At 39.9% G+C, this 17,356-nt stretch overlaps 1 protein-coding gene across 2 annotated transcripts in view; it reads left to right on the plus strand.

Annotated features, from left to right (window-relative positions):
* Nucleotides 1-16,148, plus strand: part of EDIL3 (EGF like repeats and discoidin domains 3) — a 233,687-nt gene extending 217,539 nt beyond the window's left edge. For both annotated transcript variants that reach the window (XM_069001946.1, XM_069001947.1), the window contains 2 exons: nt 4,209-4,364; nt 13,634-16,148. In XM_069001946.1, the coding sequence (XP_068858047.1) occupies nt 4,209-4,364; nt 13,634-13,783 (306 nt within the window). In that variant the 3' untranslated portion in view covers nt 13,784-16,148. The remainder of the gene's footprint in view (nt 1-4,208; nt 4,365-13,633) is intronic.
* Nucleotides 16,149-17,356: the final 1,208 nt, after the last annotated feature.

Below are 17,356 nucleotides of genomic sequence, written 5' to 3' on the forward strand. Positions count from 1 at the left end.
AAAGAAAACCTGTGGGAAAAAACGGCATGTCTAAAATTAAAAGAAAAGCTGAAGGCAGGACTGGCTATAGTGGGAAGAGAAATATAATGTCTGTATAAGGAGGGGACTAAACTGAACATTTTAAATGCTCCTGAAGTGATGAACAGCTGAAGGTCAGATGAGCCAGTTCACCATTATCTTCACTGTGAAACAGGGCCTGGCACTGCCGGGACCCTGAGGGTTCTTTCTCCTCCTTTAACAGCGCGAGGTTGATGAGGAGTGTGTTATTCTTAAAGACAGTCTTCACTTTTCACGCACTGGTTCACATGACAGACTATCCTCACAAAGCACGGATTCCCTTCAGATTAAATTAAGCCAGAAGACGTGCTGCAAAAGTGGGCCCAGGGTATCTGGATGTGGAAGCTTTGCAGCACAGCTGTGCAGACACCCTGTTCTGTGCTGTCAGCTTTGCAGGTCTGCTCCCGCTCCCCGGTGGTGCCTGTCAGTGTGAGTGCAGCCTAACCGTGCCTGGTTTCCCAGTCTCTGGCATTTTGGGCAGCATGGTTGGGTTTTGCCATGTGTTGGAGAACAAGAGAATGGCTGAGGTTGCGAGGAGCCTCTGTTGATCATCCTGTGAACTGCACACTTACACAGAGCTCCTGCTGCACACCCGTGCACTGCCCCATTGGAAATGTTTCGTACTCAGGTGCATTTATCTTTGTGCTTCCCCTAAATTAATTCTCCTCCAAACCATGCTGAATTGTCTGTAACATGTGAAACAAGGTGGGAAAAGGGATAAGGGAATAGTTATAGCCCAAGAGAGTTCTTTCAGACACAGGATGTTAAACTGCCTTTTGATCAGCTGCTTGTAGAAATGTACATTAACTGTAGACCATGGTTCTTCTTGTAACCAGCTAATGATCCTATCAGTTGCAGACTAATTGCCTCTACCTCCTTCTAAATTCTCTTGCATTGAAAAAGCCAGAGTCACATTCTAATCCTTTTAATCACATTCAGCTTTGAAGGGTGCATACTGGTTGTGTGTTAATTCAACTTCTCTGCCTCGTAATTTGTTTGATTGCCTGTTACTTGCAAACTGCACTAACTGAATAAAAGTGTTCTGTGTCCTGATGGGAAGTTACAAGTTTCATTTAAGCTACTTTAGTGCAGATGTTTTACCTAGAAATTGGTGTAAATTCTCCTCACCTTTCTGCTCTAAAGCTGTTGCAATACGAAGAATGGAAAGCAAGGTAGAAGGTAATGAGGCTAAAAAGTAAAAGCTGTATTTCTTTAATTTAAATAATGATCTTTATTGCCTGGAGGCTTCTCTTCTGCTTATGAATAAATAATTAAATAAGATGCTAAAATATGAGATGGAAATTCTGGTGCTATATCCTTTATTGTTTTCCTTCATCTCCAGCAATATTTGTCCGTATTGCCAAGACCTAGAAGAGAGTCTATTTATTCATTACTTCTTTTTCCACTTTTTTTTTTAGATAAATACACACACACATGTTCTGCACAGTCCTGTACGAGTCTTTTTTGAAAAAAAACCAGCATATGCCAAACTGCCTTCCAGCTTCCCACATCATTTTCTGAACAAGAGTGCAAGGCCACTGGATATGTCCTATAAGCACAAAATAATCATTACTAGGACATTTTTATTAACACTGGATCTATGTGATAATAAAGATTTATTGTGATTCTACCTTTGGAATCCCCTGGATCTTAATGAGAATTTTTTTTTTTTCCTCCCTGTTCTGAATTTCAATGAGGAGTACTCTGAGTGTCATGGCCATGTTAAATATTTGTGAAATCCTCTCAGCTCACTTTCAACATTTTAAAAATAAACAACTGGTTTTGTGGAGGCATTTTTTCAAGTTAACAGGAGAGACATTGACTTTTAGTAGAAGAAGCATTCTCTGCTAAAAAGTGGTTACACTTGTAAAATGCTAATGTCAAAATTATTTATAAAGAGATTCTAAAGTTGACTCTGAAATGTTTCGTTCAAAAGCTGCCTGAAAGTGTGGACCACTTAGTGATTCCTCACCAGATCAATCTTTTTAGAAAAACAGACTATTCATTTAGACTCCAAAATATTTGGAAGGAAGGTCTGGAGACCTGGTGTTTATTAATTCACGAAAGACTTTTTAATAATTAGCAGTGCTCATTTCCCAGAGGCCCACTTAGGCCGTGGAACCCCGCTCCCCTGCACTCCTTAAAGAGAAAAGTCCCTTCAAGCCATCCATGAAAGCTTCCAAAGCAGACTCCTGCTCTGACTGGTCACTGATTGAGTCCTTCTCTCTCTCTGTTGAAGTTTGCTGTTGCATTTGGGAACAAATCTTTTATCTTACCTTTTGCCTCCCAGGAACCTTCATATTCTGGGGTGCCCCAACATTGCTACTGGCAGTAAGTGATGGCAATAAATTAGCACATTCTGGTAAAACCAAAATTTTTGAACCCTCTGCAGACACTGACATTTCCCCTTACTGTTTTGGTATCTCAATATTGAATATTTTAAGTCATTCCTTTCCTTAAAAGTATTTACTAGTCGTTATTTGCTACTATTTGCTCAAATGTTGGGCTCTCCAGGCTTCCTTTGTCTGATTGCCCTAAACAGTCATTTTTCTCTCCTGTTCTCATAAATATACTCTTACACTTTTCTGTGTTTTCTTCTTTATAGAGTCACAGAATCCCAGAATGGTTTGGGTTGGAAGGGACATCAAAGCCCATCCAGTGCCACCCCTGCCATGTGCAGGGACACCTCCCACTGTCCCAGGCTGCTCCAAGCCCCTTCCAACGTGGCCTGGGACACATATCCAAACCCCAATATCCATCTTTCAAAGTCATCATCTAGGACCAGCTGACTTCTTAAGCTCATTTGTTTTTGTTTCTCTTCTCCTGATTAATTTCTTATGTTCCACAGCACATCTGTTCTCCTGCCCAGACCCACATCCCATCCAACATGAGTTTGCTCAGGGGGACCTCGGCTTCCCAAAAACCCAGCACTGGATCTTCAGCATTTGATCAGCCAGAGATTCTTTGTTTCTTCACATTCTCTTTTTAGGTTTTTTTCTGTGAAACCATATCAGTCATCTGCTTGTGGAGTTCAGCACTCATCTCACTTTACTGCAATATTTTTACTCTTAGCCTCTCTTGCCTGATTTAACAGACAATATTAAAAATGCCAACTGCTTCACAGCCATTTGTTGTTTGAAATAAATCTCCCTTTTTTAAATTTTTTTTTCTTTATTTTTACTGGCTCTCCACATTGCTGGAGGACACAGAAAGGAACCTCAGTTATACTCTCAAATTTCAAGAAAATATCAGTTTTGATAGGGAGTTCAGCTCCTTCATTCTGCCTCTGAAATTAAATTATTAGGTCAATTTACTTTTGTTATTGCGTTTTCTTTCTTGATCATTTTAATCCAAGACATCTGGCCCAAATCTGTTACATTCAGTGTTGGGTTCTGGTTCAAAAAGAACTGATCACAGACATGCTGACTCACATGGAAACCACTTGAAAGCTCAGATTTTATCAGGCTTTAAGACTCCTGCCTTGCATTTTTAAAAGTATTGCACTAAGATTATAAAATAAAGAACTCAAAAAAAAAAATTCAAGAAATGAGAAAGTTTGAGCTTTTGAGGTAGACAAAGAAGGAAAGGCATAAAGTGAGAAGGAATTTCAGGAGGAAATCTGAATGACAGCAAAGGTTTTAAGAGACTTACTAAACCATGGGCTCATGAACTGAGAAGGAAATGGGAAGGCACTTGGGGAATCAGCCTAGTATTCTGATTATTAGAAGCACATGGGAACACTTTTTAGCTAGAGATCATTCCTAGTGTAGACTAGCTGGGATTTTTTGGGGCCGTGTATGACACTCAGCACAATGGAGAAAGGTGTGAGATTATTCCAGGTTGTGCCATTAGGTGGTATCAACAATAAGTAAAAAAATAAACCAGAAGTTAAAAAATAAATTGATTGATTTAAAACTCGGAGAAGTGAAATTACTGTCCGTGGTGTCAGCACACTGTGGGAGAACCACGGTTGGAGCTGCACCATTTTGCTTTGGTGTGTTGCAAAACCTGAGTGGAAACAGAAACTGTTCTGATTACGTTCTCTTCTGGTTTTTTGTTTTATTTTTTATTTACTTGTTTTTGGTTTTGGGGTGCTTCTGTTTGGTTGGTTGTTGTTTTTCTCTTTTTTAATTTTAAACTGTTCTCTTCAGGTTGACCTGCTCATCCCTACAAAGATCACTGGGATCATCACCCAAGGAGCTAAAGATTTTGGCCACGTCCAGTTTGTGGGGTCCTACAAGCTCGCTTACAGCAACGATGGGGAGCACTGGAAAATATACCAGGATGAGAAGCAGAAGAAGGACAAGGTAAAGCAAAGAGAAAAATCAGTATTTTGGTTTTGGTAACACCACTGGTGGAAGTCTGCAGATTATTTCCTGGGGTTCCACATGCATGGGATCCCACAGATTGGAGTCAAGGTGAATAAAAGAGTCAGATAACACAATGACACTCAGAGTGCAGTAATATCACACTTATCAGTGCCATGCACCTGATTTAATGCTATTAAATACGGGGCATAAAACTTTACAGTTCTCCATTAATCAGAACTATTTCTTCATTTAACCCTAGAGCAGAAGGTGTATAAATAGCAGTGTAGTTGTATATTCAAAAAAAGAGTTTCAGTGCATTTTTTGGTACGTACAGACTATTTTCAGTGATTTTCTGTCAGGCACATCCTTGTTACCCAGCCATTTTGGACAGATTTTCTTTTTCTGGAAATTAATGGCTAGGGTTTCAAATACCCAGTGAAAATATTATTTTTATTACGCTATAAAATGAATAAGAAACATTAAAAAAGTTTCACTACTTCCTCTGCAAATGTTTAATGAGAGGCATAGGGAAAGTATAGGGTTGCTGATTGATTTACCTGGAAGCATTTAACTTTTCTCTCGTTATTCATTATACCTTTCCTCTAAACTGTATAACACTTTTATGCTGCAAATACCCAAATTTCATAATAACATCCATTAAGAAAAATTTTACAGCATATGCATTGCTTAGGGATATGTTAAGCAAGATGACAAAATGTGAATTATTTATTAAATGCCCTGTTGAGGTTATGTCTGATTGAAACAAAAGATGAATTTATTGAAATACCAGATGGCTGATGCTTCTGATAACATCTCAAATCTGGGTATTCACGACGATAAATGTTCAGACTTCCACTTATATTTCTTAGTATACATAAAAATTCTTTGGGAAAAAAAACCCCAACATATTCTTCACGTAACTCAATTAAATTAATTTTCTTTCAAACAGTAAGAAAACTTTTGATGTCCATCGACATGTGTTGTGTGAGTACAGGGAGACCTCATGTTGAGGGGTTAGACAACTGCATCTCCCACATCACACTGATTTTAAATGATTGATTAAATGTCATTGATTAGGGAAATGTGTCCTAAATTACTGGATTAAGTACGTGCATGACTGCATGTCTGTGTCTGCTTTGCCAGGCCCTGCTATCCAGAGATGACACTGTGAAGTCCCGCTCCTGAAACCCAAATTTCAGCTCACTGTGGCTTTAACCCAAACTGACATATTTTTTTCTAAAGGATTTTAGATAGGGAAAACAATCAGTTGGTTTAGCCACCTGGCTCGGAAGGTTCTGATACCAATGATTATGGATGTGTTTGGTATTACTGGTTGTCAGATAAAGCTTGGAAACAAACAACTCGCCTTCCGCAGGCACACCACAAATGCATTCAATTTAAGTGACAGATAGTGGCTTCACTACTTTGTACACATCCTATTTTAAATCCCTGGCATTTAAAATAAAATTTAAAAATGAAAAGTTCTGCTGTGCAAGAAGTGTCTTCTCCAAGCCAAACCTGTGCTGTGAGCTATTGCATTCGTTGTGCTGTAAAGGAGAACATGGGTTAGAGTCCCTGGTGATAACACAGTCACAGCAAATCTAAAAGAAAATGCATTCTTGCTCAATGTACTGCTCCAGTCTACATTTGTTTGTACCATTGGCCAAAGCAATTAAATTGTTTTTGCTTTCTTCATCTGATGGACTGTTAATTGCTACACACGTATTCCATTAGGAACAATGGAAAACTCTTAATCATTTTCTCATTTAAACACATCACACCCCGTACTAATTAATGTCCCTGAGAATAAAATAGATGCATATTATTATGATTCTTTAACAAGTCAAGACCAAATAAAAGCAGAACAAGATCAAATGGATTTCATTGGAAAGTAGAAGTTAGGATTTCTGAATCTACATTTGTACAAAATAAGCAAACAAGTTCACTTGACTTGAGTCTAGGCCTCAGTCTTTGATACACAAACATCAACCTAAAATATCTGTTGGGTTTCCTTTTTCCATATCACAAACATCCAGAAAAGTCAAAAGTCTGAGGACAGAATCTGACTTGCCAGAAATCAGCGAACTTGGCAAAATTTTATAGGAGGTAGGACTGGAAAGGGTCTCAAGACAGCACTTAGGTAGGCATCTTTCGACCTACAAAGGCACTGTGGGCCTCTCCTCCTATGCCCTCTGAGGGCTTCTGAACATAAAATAGGATTCAAGAACCCCCAAGCCTCTTCTTGCCACCTTGGAGTAGGTGCAGACAGTTAAATTTCAGAGCTAAGGCTTAATTCATTCTCAAGTCCTGCACCTCAGACAAGGCTGTACCATCCTCCACCAGATTATTATTTAATGTGTTCAAAGGAACAGACAGTGATGAAAATTCTACAGTATAAACAGTCAGCCCCTGTGTTTGGAAAGGTGGCTTTTCCCCCTTGCTGAAATACATCCACCCTGTCCTCAGAGGACACAAAAGACTGATTTTATCTTCCTTTTTTCTTTTTGTTTCTGTTGGAGTACTTCAACCTATTTCTTCTCAGTTTCCATCATCCATTTCATTAGTGAGAATACATAAATTCCTTCAGCCAGAGGACTGGCATGTCACCCAGAAAACCCTTTTTGACACCAAACCCTCCTCACTACTCCAGCTGGGTGGATGCAGTGTGCCTCCCGTGGGGTTTGCCCACTGGATAGAAAACCTGGCCTGCATGCACTGGGACAGAAATGTAAATAAAAATAAAACCACAAGGAGAAAAAGCAATGCTGTACCTCATCCATGGGGAGCAGGAGAGGAACAGCACCATTGGTCCTGTCTGATATTACCACCTTTGCACAGGATCCACTACAATTTCTTTATCTTAAGTTAAGATAAAAGATTTGTTCCCAAATGCAAGCACACTGTTAAGTAAACCAAGTGGCCACAGCAAAGTGAAACTTCTGTGAAATTTTGCAGTTGTTTTCAGGAGATGCAGAAGGGAGGTTAAAGGTAGATACTAACAACTGTTAACAGCAGCAAGCATAAATTATTCATATTTTAGCCCCATCAATTCTACTTATTAACTGGATATCTTGATTTATTTTATGAAGAATAGAACACATAGATTTCTTATTTCTTCTGCAGGTGATTTAGTCACCCTATACTCATCCTGTGGTCCTGTTTAACCACCAAAAAAATTTAGGAGAAAGGCGGCACAAAAACATTTAGGGGAGAGGAAGACAAGATGACAGAAAAAAATAAGTTTTAAACTCACAGACACAAAAATTATGGAGATGTTGGTATGCTGGTAGCAATGATTTGTGGGTGAATATTGTGACTTTATAATGCATTTAGGCAAGAGCTGAGAACTTAATCTCATCTGGTGCTTAGCATCTCACTGTTGATCTGTTTACAGGATGAGTCTTGACATATCAGCAGATCTCACTGAATTCCTGGGGCTATTCACTTATCCCTCTTCATCATTTTTTGAAGTTCATTTACAAAGGAGAAAGTGACTGGTCTCTTGTATTGTGTTGTATGCAATGCTTTATATTTTATTTACGTATTTGTATAAATACATAAAATATCATATCTTGCACATGTGTGCAGCCTGTAAATTTGGTCAATCCTTAACATAGCAGAGGTTCAGAGGAGAAGGAAACAGGGGGTTCAGTTTTTGCACCGTTTCAAATGGAAAAGCTGTTCCCAGAGCAGTGTCTCCTGCAGCTCCTGCTTGGCTTCTGCTATTTTAATGGCCACTCACTTCATTTCACATCTGTGCTGAATTCCTGCGAGTGCAGATTAAAAGTTACAGGGGGGGAAATTAAAAAAAAAAAAAAAAAAAAAAAGGCATGTCTTTAGAAAATGGAGCCTTTCTCATTCATTTTAAATAGTTTGAATGAGTTGCCTGGAAAAATATGAAAGCTTTGCCCGTTGCCTTCAAGAAGCAAAATAAATTGCATTGCAGGCTGGCACATAGGGAGAAAATATATTTTAGAAATAGGACCAGAGCTAATAGCTATCTTGTTTTTCTCAACTAGAGGTCAGTAGCTCACTGTGGCTCCAAAGCTGAGGATGTCCAAACCAAATCTGACCTTTTTCCTTCTTTTTTTTTTTTTTTAATCACATTCCACATGTGATTTATAAATTGCACAGCCTGCTGTAGGTAACTCAAGGCCAGCTGCAGTGTCAAATGGCATTTCAGAGGCTGTTTTTTGCAGGAAGATGAGAACATTTGAAAGTAGCCTAAAGGAGTCTGGCAGTCTGCAGCACTGCCAGTCATCATCAGCCATCAGCAGTGCCATTAACTGGGGGTAAACGACATCCAGTATGCAAATGGCCACTGGGTTTGTGCACAAAATGATGAACTAGTTATAATTTATACTTTTCTGAGTGTACAGTCTATTGCCAGGGTGAGAGGAGATAGGAACCTACTTTTTAAAGAATGGTTATAGCATGTCAGGTTAAAAAGCTTTCTGCTAGATTTGCTGATGTTTTTTCTGATGATGTTTAACTATTATCATATCTGGTTTACACTGATGGGTTCAATTCCTACATATAATCTACATGCTTGGCACAGGTAATGCATTTGTTTGAGTAATATTACTTACATTATTACTAGTGGATTGTCTGTACTAATAGTTGTAATTGCCTATCTAAGCGACTTTTTTATCTGCACTGGTTTAAATTATGAGTGACTTCCACTGCTTTGAGGTGAATTATCATTATTTGTGTCAGATGAAGATCTAGCTATGCTCGTTTCAGGTGTGCACGAACATCTCTCCCTTACACCAAAATCCGGGGGTGTGGACAAAACGGGCAAAAGACAAAATGCTCAAATTAACAACCTACCTTGAACTTCTCTAAGCATTTCTGGAGGGAGGCTGGTCTTCAAAATATTTCTCTTTTTGGCTTTGAACCTCCTATAAACCACGCACAGTGAACTAAACTCCCATTTTTGTATCATCAACATGTAGATAAGATGGGAAAAAATAGTATGAGAATGTGAGAGTATGCTTCATAAGTTTTTATTCTGAACCTGAAGAAATAATAAAGCCATGTGATAGATATTCATGGATATGATATTTATGAACTTTATGTACAGTAACTGAGAGAAAGAATGTCTTTTCCTCCTCTTATTCACTCCAAAAATGCATGTGCCCACAAACACATGCGTGTGCCACCTTCATTTTTCTGAATATTGAGATGTGCTGCTCTGAAGCAAACTGGAGCCATGACTGGATATTCTTTATAAAATATTCTTCCTATAATATGAGCAGGATTAACTGCTCCATGAAATAACATTTTTAAAATATTCTGCTCAGTGTGAAAAATGTTGTTAAGGTACAGCAGAAAACATTCCTTTCCCCAAGCTGCTAATCTTCAGCTATTTCTCCTAAATTACTCTGTCCTAAAACTTAGGACAGTTTTCTTTTTAAAATTCTAATCAACTTACATTGTCATCATCTGGATTTTCTGCTAATGCCATAAAACACTTTGTTTATCTTGAAAACTCTCACTGAATGTTTGAGGTCAAGACATTCAAATTGCTTGCTGGACACAAGCATAAACAAGAATTCTCTGTATTTCAGAAATCTTTTCAGCAGAGAATATCAGTACCTATTTTCTGGGCTTTCACCTTTTTTTTTTTCCATGAAGCAATTAGGAATTAGGTTATCATATTTAAAAGTACAGCAGCATGCATTTTCTGGCTTTTTCTTTTAACATCAGCTGCAAGAGACTGAGCTACAGAGGAGCTACACATAGGTGTGGAGGGTCAGTATGTGCAAAGTTGCTAGAGCTGCTGAGTAAATATTCCAGCAAGTTACACCTTTTGAGTATTCAGACTGACATAAATAGATACAGACACTGTAAAATCTGTAATGTTCTACAGCAGGGTGGTCAAAAGGCAGGAGCTTGTTGGCCCACTTGTACCAAAAAAAAAAAAAAAAAAGTCACCTTGTAATGTGGCAGTCACTGGTTTTGGGGAGGGTGAAGCTCCGTGTGAAGGAAGGAGCATCCTATAGCAGAGGACCAGAAAACTGCAGAAGTAGGTTTGTTATTTTTCCCTACTGCCCTTTCCCAGCTCTGCCTTTTTCATTTTTTTTCCCTGTCCATGTCCTCAATAGCCCCAGCCTTTTTCCCCCTCACAATTTATCAGATCTTTAGCAGTGGTTAAAGGCTGTGGAAGCTGTGCCACAATTATGCCTCAATTATGTGTTGAAAGGGGATCTGTGACCTTTAGATGGCTGGGGATGACCCTGTTATCATTGCTTGTCCCCTCCTGGCCCTGCTGAGGGGACACTGCAGTATTGCATGCTATCGATTTTCCCCATGCCACTTATGGTTTTATAGACATCTACAGTATCTCCTATCAGGCTGGAGAGACTTATCTGTTTAATAACTCCCAAAAAAACCTTCTTCTTGCTGCTTCTTTCTCTGTGTTTGCTGTTTGGGATGAGGTAGGAGCAGACCTGCAGCCACCCAGAGCTCAAGGTGACGGTGTGCACTGGCTGTGCACACTGACACATTGATAATTTACATTCTGGTCTTTATTTCTTGAGCACAAATCACCCTGGGGTTATTTCGTCATTGGGAATTTATATTTTTTTACATAGAGCATTGTACTGTAATTCCAAAATCAGCCTCTCAAATCATTAAAAATAGTGGCAGTCTTCAGAAGTATCCTGAAAAAACTGCTCAGAAATGAATGTGAGGAGTGGTCATCAAGAGGCACCAGCTTTTCAAGAGTTTTTAGTTGCATAAGTGGTTTATTTATTATTGATTTTGGGCATGAAGCAACAAGCAGGTAAAGAAAAATTACTTATATCTACAGAAATAGCTTCTTTTTTCTACTGATAAGTCATGTTTTGTCCATAGTCCTCCCTGCTCTTTTCAAATGCCTTGACTCTATTAGTGAATTGAGGCTGAAGGAAAATGAGGAGGGGAAAAGAATATGGTTTTTCCCATAAGAAATTTGCCATGGGGCCACAGACAAAGAACAGTAAATTTCTGTTAGAATGTTATATTTCATGCAAGTCATACTTGTGGATGGTGACAAAGCTCACCTCACTTTCTCGTAAATTTATTTCCCTAAAATATTTCTTCTGATCTGGCATATTTAGTTAATTTCTTTAAACTAGATCTTGAATTTTGAGGGAAGGTGTATTTCGTATTTGCATAAAATAACCTCTGAAAGAGATGACTTAGATTTCAAGTGATAATGAAATCACACGAGTTAAAAATAAAATTTATTTCTTCTTTTCCTGCTGTAAGTAAATGACATAATCCTCCCTCCTTCAGCTGTATTTGTTGCTGGTTTTGCATCACAATTTTATTTATTTTGCATATCTATATGCAGATATGAACACTGGGGCTGTAGAAAGGTTCTGGTAAACAACATTTTTTGTTCTAAGCCTTCATTTAAATGTTATCTTTGAAATGCATCATCCATAGGAAGAATGAAACAGAGAATAAAATAATTTTTCAGTAGGTCTGCAGCAAGGGCTGTCTGCAGTTCTGCATTGCTCAGCACCTAGCCTGGTAAAAAATATATATACGTGTTTTGCATGCATGTGCAAGAAATCAAATGAAAAAAAAAAAAAAAATTTTTAGGCTTTCCTAGCTGCATTTTGTGTTTTGGGAGGTGCCATTGTAATTTTGATAATGAATTTATTGCCTGTTATTTTTGCTACAAATGAAACTGGACTTGAGGTGCAAAACTTGTTAGCCCAAGCTCCTGCTGATTTAGGTACCAACACTGTACTCAGGCAGCAAACAATTTTGCCTGTGGTAAATAATTTTGGTTTTTTTCCTTAGACTCACAAATCTGATGTTTCTGTGGTCATTCTCTTTGCCACTTTACCCATCCCTGAGAACTCCCACATCCTTTCATGCTCCCACTTCTGTGCTGGTGTGATGGCAAGGGAGAAGGGGAATTCCTCCCTTCCATGCAAAAGAGCATCACCTGGGGAGGGCACAGATTTTGTTTGACGTGCTGAAAAGACAGCACCGGAGAGAAGCTTCCAAAATCCAAAGGAGTGCAGCATGGAGACCAAAAAGCTCTGTGAACATGTCACAAAGGAACCAGAGTCAGGGCTAAAATGTTAGATCAGCCACCTCAGACTTCAAACTCTGATATTTTCCCAAGAACTTCCAGGAAACTTGTAATTCTGCATTAATTCAGTCATATAAGCACATCTCCAGGAGGTCCATATTCTTCTCTGCACGATGCAAATGACAGTCATTCATTTCAAGTCGAAAAGCCATCAGGTTCAGTTTTTACAAATGGGAAGTGAATTGGCTGACATTTTAAGGGAATGAACATTTCCCATAAAAACTGAAAATAACCCAAGGGGATAATCTGATCATTTTGCCAAATTTGGTGCTGTGGCCTTTTGAATTTAAATAATGGCTGGCAGGGGAAAAATCTGGCACTGATTTATCTCAGGTAGGATTTTGATAACTCACTTTTGTGTAGGTTAACCAATACAGGTGGAAAAAAGATCATAACGTGCGCTGTACTGTTCCAGGATGTTTTACTTTTATCACAGCCTGATGCCCTTAATTCATCTGCTGACTTTTTTTTGACATGAGAAGATAATATCCTTGATAATCACGAACTTTATGAGGGCTTATACAGTTGCACCCCAGCTGCATTCATAAGTGATACAATAAAAATTCTTATCTTTAATTATTAATGTTATTTTCTCAGAAACAGTAACAGGATCTCCTGGGATTTATTTGAGATGGTACAAATGCCAAGTAAAAAGACATTTAATTTTTAAAATGTTAATGATTTTTGTGTAAATTTCAGAGCGTGGCCCTGGCAGAACAGCAGGTGAAGCTTTGAGGAGAAGGCTCTACCTGCACCAGGGCTGAGTGTGTCATGGCATGCCATGAAATCACAAGGTCTTAGCAAAGGCAGGGGCTCATGGAATCACAGGTTTGGGTTGAAGGGACTCCAAAGCTCGTGTTGTTCCACCCCCTGCCCTGGGCAGGGACACCTCCCACTGTCCCAGGCTGCTCCCAGCCCCTATGTCCAGCCTGGCCTTGGGCACTGCCAGGGATCCAGGGGCAGCCCCAGCTGCTCTGGGCACCCTGTGCCAGGGCCTGCCCACCCTCCCAGGGAACAATCCCTCCCTCATACCTAACCCAAACCTCCTCTTTGCCAGTTCAAACCTCGAGCCGCGCGTCCCGATGATAAAAAAACTCATCGCGGAGCCAGCGCCACCAGAGTTCCACCTCAGCCTGGGCGGCCTTAAAACCTCCTCGTTGCTTCCCCGCAGGTGTTCCAGGGGAACTTCGACAACGACACGCACCGCAAGAACGTCATCGACCCTCCGATCCACGCCCGGCACGTGCGCATCCTGCCCTGGTCCTGGTACGGCCGCATCACCCTGCGGTCCGAGCTGCTGGGCTGCGCGGCCGAGGACTGAGCCCGCCCCGCGCCCCCGCGCTCCCGCTGTAGAAGAAGCTGTGCAAAAGCCTGTAGGATGCTGAGTGGGGTTTTTCCATGAACCAGTGCTCGCTCATTTTATGGTAGGCCGCTAGCTGTCTTTCGCCAGGAGGTCTAAGCCTGCCCTTTAAAACGATCCAATCCGATTTTTGCCCTTGAGATCTGTTGGTGTTGTCCCTTCTGCTGTGGAATTATTCTCCCAGATTTTTTTTTTTTTGTTTTCCTTTGAGTTGTTCACCACCAGTTGAAATGAGTTAAGGGAAAAGAGAGGGAAAAAAAAACAAAAAAAACAAAAAAAAAAACAAAGAGCAGCATCCTTTTTACAAGGGAAGAGAAATAGCACGAGGAAGCTCATTTGCAGCTTCAGGAACATTGGGCTGACGAGTTCTCCATAAATCATACCGTCATCTTACTTGCAAAAAGGGATACTGCAGCTTTTAGCAATAAGTCTACTTGGGGATGACTGCATTATAGTAATTGTGCCTATCAAACACTGTCAGTACTTATGACACATATTTTGGGAGATGCTCCGTGGTACTGTAAAACACAGTACTTGTGATGTTACAAGCGACCTTTCTCCTCTTTCATCCAGACAGCAGAGTCCACACACCTGGAGGGTTCCCCTAACTTGCCCCATTTTCCTTCTCTATTTTGCATGCTGTAGACACAACCTCCATCTTTTCTGTTTAGCATCACACTGCTGGTGTTGTTTTCCTTGGAAGATGTCACTTGTTTGCATATGTAACCAAATCAGTGTGTTACAAAGTTAATGAGTTTGCCAAAGTTTATGGATTTGCAAAGTTTTTGAGCTCTTTCAAGGGGACTGAGGTGAGGCACCAGGGTACTTGTGGTGTCTCATCTTGGGTACCCACACAGTGCATCAGAAATCCCGTGTCAGGACGATTTGCCCAGGGGTGAGCACACAGCCCTAGACAAGTCTGCCCACCCAATTTCCGCTTTCACAAACTCTCTGAATTTCTGTGAGAAGGAAAATGCAGGGTGAAGGAACCAGGTGCTAAAAGACACACAGGAGGAATGACTCCCTTACTGCCAGGAAACCCTCTCTTTAGGCTCTTCCTAAAGTCACTTTCCAGAAGGAAAGAGGTGACGTAGGAGCTCACCAAAGCCTGGCCCTTGTCACCCTCTGGTCATAAAAAGTCTTTTCAGACACACACCAATGAGCCAAGAGGAGGCTGTTTCCTATCACAGCCCATCGACAGAAATGCTTCACACACAGCATGATAGCAACCCCAGTTTAAAAAGTAGTTTTTAGTAGGAAAAGTGAAGAAGTAGGAGGGACATTCTCCCCCGTGCCTCAGTTTCCCCTGCTGATTGAGATAACAATACCTATCTTTCAAGAGCAATCCAAGTTTCCTTGGAGTAAAGTGCTCTGCGACTACATTAGAGCAGCACCTCAGTCTAAAAAAGATCCTGGGACAGGGAGTGAGGGGACATTTTATCTGTTACCTGAAACAACAGCACTTGGGATTACTGCCAACCTTTTAATTTCATAACATGCTGGTGTGGAGAGAACGAGAGAATGTGAGAGAGAGAGAGAGAGAGAGAGAGAGAGAGATGCAGCTGCATGTTTTAGCAAATGTCACTGAACTTCTATTTTCTGTCACTGTTACATTCTCACCAAAACTCTGAAATATGAACTTGGGCACTGCTTCCCAGGCCAGCAGCTAGCTGGCCCACAATCCGCAAAGGGCAAAGTTTACCTTGGAAACAAAACGGTTTGGATTTCGAAAAAAACCTGCATTTAATCACACATTCTCCACCACAGACTAAATATATATTATCCATTGAACTGTGAAAGACTCTAGAATAGCAGCCAGGAATTTTACATACAAGAATTGGGGATATAATGGTGGCGGTTTTCTGATAGTGTCACTTAAACTGTCACATTTTAGCAAACAGAACACCCTGCCTCTACAAAATGACTTAATCCTTAAACTGTATTTATACAAGTATTTATTTTATAAGGCTTAGACATTTAAAGACTTCTAAAGAAGAGTCCTGTAAAGGTAAAAGTATGTGTAAGAAATGTTGAGGTCCTGTGCAACACTGCTAAGTTTGTTCTTTATTTTTTACTTTGTGCTGCATAACAAAAGCCACTAGACTGTTACTGTCTTGTCTGTAACTGTGTTAACAGCATTCCTTAATGATGTATATATGGAGGGGTCTTCAAGCAAAAGGAATGATTTTAAAGAGAAAGTCAATCACTTTGGTGGTACTTCTAACAAGATAAAAAGAAATCTGAATAATGGAGGACACGTCTATCCCCGCATTATCTACTGCCTACATTTTGCAATTTAGGCTTTAGGTTAAAAAAAAAGAAAAAGGAAAAAGAAAAAAACTAGTAATATTTATCTCTTTAGGATGCACACACAATACTTTAAGAGGATTAAATACATTTTCCTGTTATGGGATAGCAGTTGACTTGAGTTTAATTACAGATATGAAGAATAGCATGTAGCTATTTCACTGACTGTATCTAAAAAACAGAAGGCCATTTTAGAAAATTAGACTTCCTACTTTAACAACTTGTGCTGATGTTCTTTTGAATTATTTGTTTTGTGTTCTTAATTTTGGGGGGCTTTTTTCATGTTATTCATCTTTTGCAACTTCAGTTTTGGTTTTGAATTAATATTTCTTGGTTTAGTAATTTAATTGTTATCCCTTCATCTGCATATGGGGTTTTCATGTAATGCAATGCAGTAATTTTAATTTGGGATTAATTTTGTGTTGAGTATTTTCATCCTCATGTCCCGTGTCAGCTGCCAGCAGTCTTCACAACCTGCAAGGATAGCTCCACGCCTGTGATAATACTCCACGGTAATTTATTAAAATATCTTATGTGTGATGCCCTTACAATTTCAACTTGCATGCTGGGGGGTTTTCCAGTGACATGATTCCTCCGCTACCAAAAAGCTTTCTTGGAATGGCATTTCCAGCACCACATTCTGCTCCCAGTGTCAGCAGTATCAGTCTGAAATAGTTCTTGGTTTAAGTGGAATCCCTCAGATTTAACTAAACAGGTGGGAATCAAATTGGGGGAAAGAATTAAATTTTTTCCTTCAGTTTGATTTTGTCGTTGAGGTGAATACCATTGCCATAAGGGTCAAGGTATTAATTAACACGACTGTTCTCTCCCAGTGAAAGCAACCAGCACCACAAAACCAGAAGTGCAGGACCGGGGATGTCCCTTTAACAGGGGACAGAGAAGGGACAGAGAAAAGCTCGGAAATGATCCTTGACTTCTCTATTAATTGCTAACAGTGACATTGAACAAGACCAAAAGTGTTCTCCTAATTAAATTTCACCCTGAACCAGTTAAGCATTTGCAGGCGGGCTTCACCTTTATGTAGCTGGGTAATGTGCTACGTTTATAGCCTGGGAAATAAAGCCCTGGCACGAGGCTCCTTTTTATCTGTGTTGAGGGCCCGTCTCCTTAACTGGCTCTGGTTCTGAGGTTGACTTTCTCTTTAGGAATGGCTGCACACAAATTAAGTGTCAGTTTTGAAGACTAAGGATACTAAATGGGTGTATC

The sequence above is a fragment of the Aphelocoma coerulescens genome, assembly GCF_041296385.1.
Source record: "Aphelocoma coerulescens isolate FSJ_1873_10779 chromosome Z unlocalized genomic scaffold, UR_Acoe_1.0 ChrZ, whole genome shotgun sequence".
NCBI lineage: Eukaryota > Metazoa > Chordata > Aves > Passeriformes > Corvidae > Aphelocoma > Aphelocoma coerulescens.